Here is a 2,472-nt window from a genome sequence, read left to right on the forward strand (position 1 = left end):
GATTAAAATGGCAAGTTCCTGAATCCAATCCCAGCCCACGCCGCTTTACTGTTCTGTTTTGTTTGTTTGTTTGTTTTGTTTTTTTGTGTTTTTTTTTTTTTTTTTGACAGGCAGAGTGCACAGTGAGAGAGAGAGAGAGACAGAGAGAAAGGTCTTCCTTTTGCGGTTGGTTCACCCTCCAATGGCCACCGCGCCTATCCAAAGGCAGGAGCCAGGTGCTTCTCCTGGTCTCCCATGGGGTGCAGTGCCCAAGCACTTGGGCCATCCTCCACTGCACTCCCTGGCCACAGCAGAGAGCTGGCCTGGAAGAGGGGCAACCAGGACAGAATCCAGTGCCCCAACCGGGACTAGAACCCGGTGTGCCGGCGCCGCAGGTAGAAGATAAGTCTACTGAGCTGTGGCGCCGGCCTTCCGCATTCTTTTACCAGAACTAAACTCCCTGAGGACAGGAGGTTTTACCTGCTTTTTTCACCGATGCATTCTCTGTGCTTAGATGCTCCTGCCAGACTGCAGCTTAGCGACTGCCCCTGTGAGTCGTGAAAACCCTCTGCTTTCTGCGCAGCGCGTGTTACCGGCTATTAACGCTGTGTTCCAGAGTTTTGTCCAAGAGCTCCACAAAAACAGGGACCACAGGATGAGACTCGACAAATATCAACCACCCGATGTAACACTTCTTTAATAAATACATGTCCCAAACACTGTTTAAAGAGCAAATGGGAAATGAGGCAGAAATATAGAGCCAACAATATTTCCAAGAATCTTTGCTCTGAATGGGATCAGAGAAAGAGGATGATGGCCGGCAGAGGATGAGGCATCGTGGGAACACAGGGGAGCAGACAGGTGACCTCACCACTGAGATGCCAGTACCCCACATCCACAGCCTGGGTTCAATTCCTGGGCCTGGATCCGACTCAGCTTCCTCCTCAGACAGACCCTGGGAGACAGCGGAGATGACTTCGGTAATTGGCTTCACCTGGATCGCCTCCTGCCTCCCAGCTTTGGCCACGGTCATTGTTCACATGTGGGGAGTGAACCAGCAGAAGGGAGTTCTCTGTGTCTCTGCTTCTCAAATAAATAAAGGCAGGAATATAAGGAATAATCCAGGCCAGCATGTACATTAATAACACAGGAAAGAGGAAGCGATTAAAGAAGCAGAGTTTTGGAGCCAGCGTTGTGGCACAGCAGGTTGAGCTCCTGCTTGCAACGCCAGCATCCCACATCAGATGATCAGTTTGAGCCCCACTGCTCTATTTCAGATCTAGCTCCCTGCTAATTCACCTGGAAAAGCACTGGAAAATCGTCCAAGTGTTTGGGCCCCTGCCACCCATAGTGGAGACCAGAATGGAGTTCTGGGCTCCTGGCTTTGACCTAGTCCAGCCCTGACTGTTGTAGCCATTTGGGGAGTGAACCAGTGGATGCAAGATGGATCTCTCTCCCTCTTTCTCTCTCCCTCCCTCTCCCCGTCTCTGACACTCTGCATTTCAAATAAATAAATCTTTCAAAAGCAAAAACAAAAACAAAACCGAGTTCTTGGAGGGCTGAGCACACAGCAGGAGAGGCTGGCTGGCGATGGGACATACCTGTTCTTCCACGGTAATGAGTGGGAAAATAGGGCAGCCTCAAGCAGGTGAGAGCCTTGTTGGAGGGAAGCGGAGGGAGTTCCCGTGTGCTGGCCTCTAGTTCCTCACTGGAGTGTGGGAGGTGAAACTGGGTGGTAGGCAGGACAAGGGTGTAGGAAGAGAGAGCAACCAGGGTACGGCAAACACGAAGGGACTTTACCCTGAACAGGGAAAGACGGCGAGGCAGTTAGTGAGGGCCCGTTTTCAGGGTCTGGAATCACGAATCTGCACGGTTGGCCTTCTCTAGCAATTTTCCTTAAGCAACTCCCAGCTCCTTGGTTGCGGAGCCGCAAATAACCAGTGGTTCTCCACGTATGATCCCCACGTCAGCAGCACCAGAATCACTGAAAAACGAGAAATGCTCATGCCCAGGCCCTACCCAGGACTCCTGAGCTGGACCCTCTCGGGGTGGGGCCCAGCAGGCATTCAACAAGCATTCCAGGTGATTCCGATGCCCTGCCTGGTCATGTGTGGGCAGCGTTGCAAGAAAGGAGAGCAGAAGAGCTGACTGTAGGACAGAGGCAGACCAGAGAATCTCAACCAGGGGACAAGGGAAGTAAGGACCCAAGGAAGCTGAGCAAGAGTAATAAAGACGGGGGTCAATGTCCTAGAATGTGCTCGGGTCAAATCGGTTCACTTTGCTGGAGACAACGCCCGGGGATTAGCCCGTGGCTCTGGAGGTCAGAAGTCCAGGTACAGCCTGGCTCAGCGCGGACCTCAGTTTGGACTTCCACAAAGGCTGAAATCTATGTGCTGTTGGCACCTCATTCCTTTCTGGAAACCCAGGGATGATAAAGCTGCTTCCGAGCCCACTCCAATTGTTGGCAGGATTCAGTTCCTTGAGGTGGAGTTG

General features: G+C 52.1%; 1 protein-coding gene across 2 annotated transcripts in view; it reads right to left on the bottom strand.

Moving 5' to 3' along the window:
• The window catches only part of SWAP70 (switching B cell complex subunit SWAP70), a 130,518-nt gene extending 128,827 nt beyond the window's left edge, over window positions 1–1,691 (bottom strand). The window contains exon 1 of one of the 2 annotated variants that reach the window (XM_089328958.1): window positions 1,581–1,691. Coding sequence is in view for 1 of the 2 variants with exons in the window: in XM_089328955.1 (XP_089185081.1) it covers window positions 851–1,012 (162 nt within the window). In the remaining variant the exon portion in view is untranslated. Of the gene's footprint in view, window positions 1–850; window positions 1,028–1,580 lie in introns of those variants that run through there. The other variant, XM_089328955.1, reaches the window with a different exon arrangement.
• Window positions 1,692–2,472: the final 781 nt, after the last annotated feature.

This window comes from Oryctolagus cuniculus, chromosome 1 (genome assembly GCF_051225735.1).
Source record: "Oryctolagus cuniculus isolate XC-2025 breed Fujian yellow rabbit chromosome 1, ASM5122573v1, whole genome shotgun sequence".
In the NCBI taxonomy this organism is placed as follows: Eukaryota; Metazoa; Chordata; class Mammalia; order Lagomorpha; family Leporidae; genus Oryctolagus; species Oryctolagus cuniculus.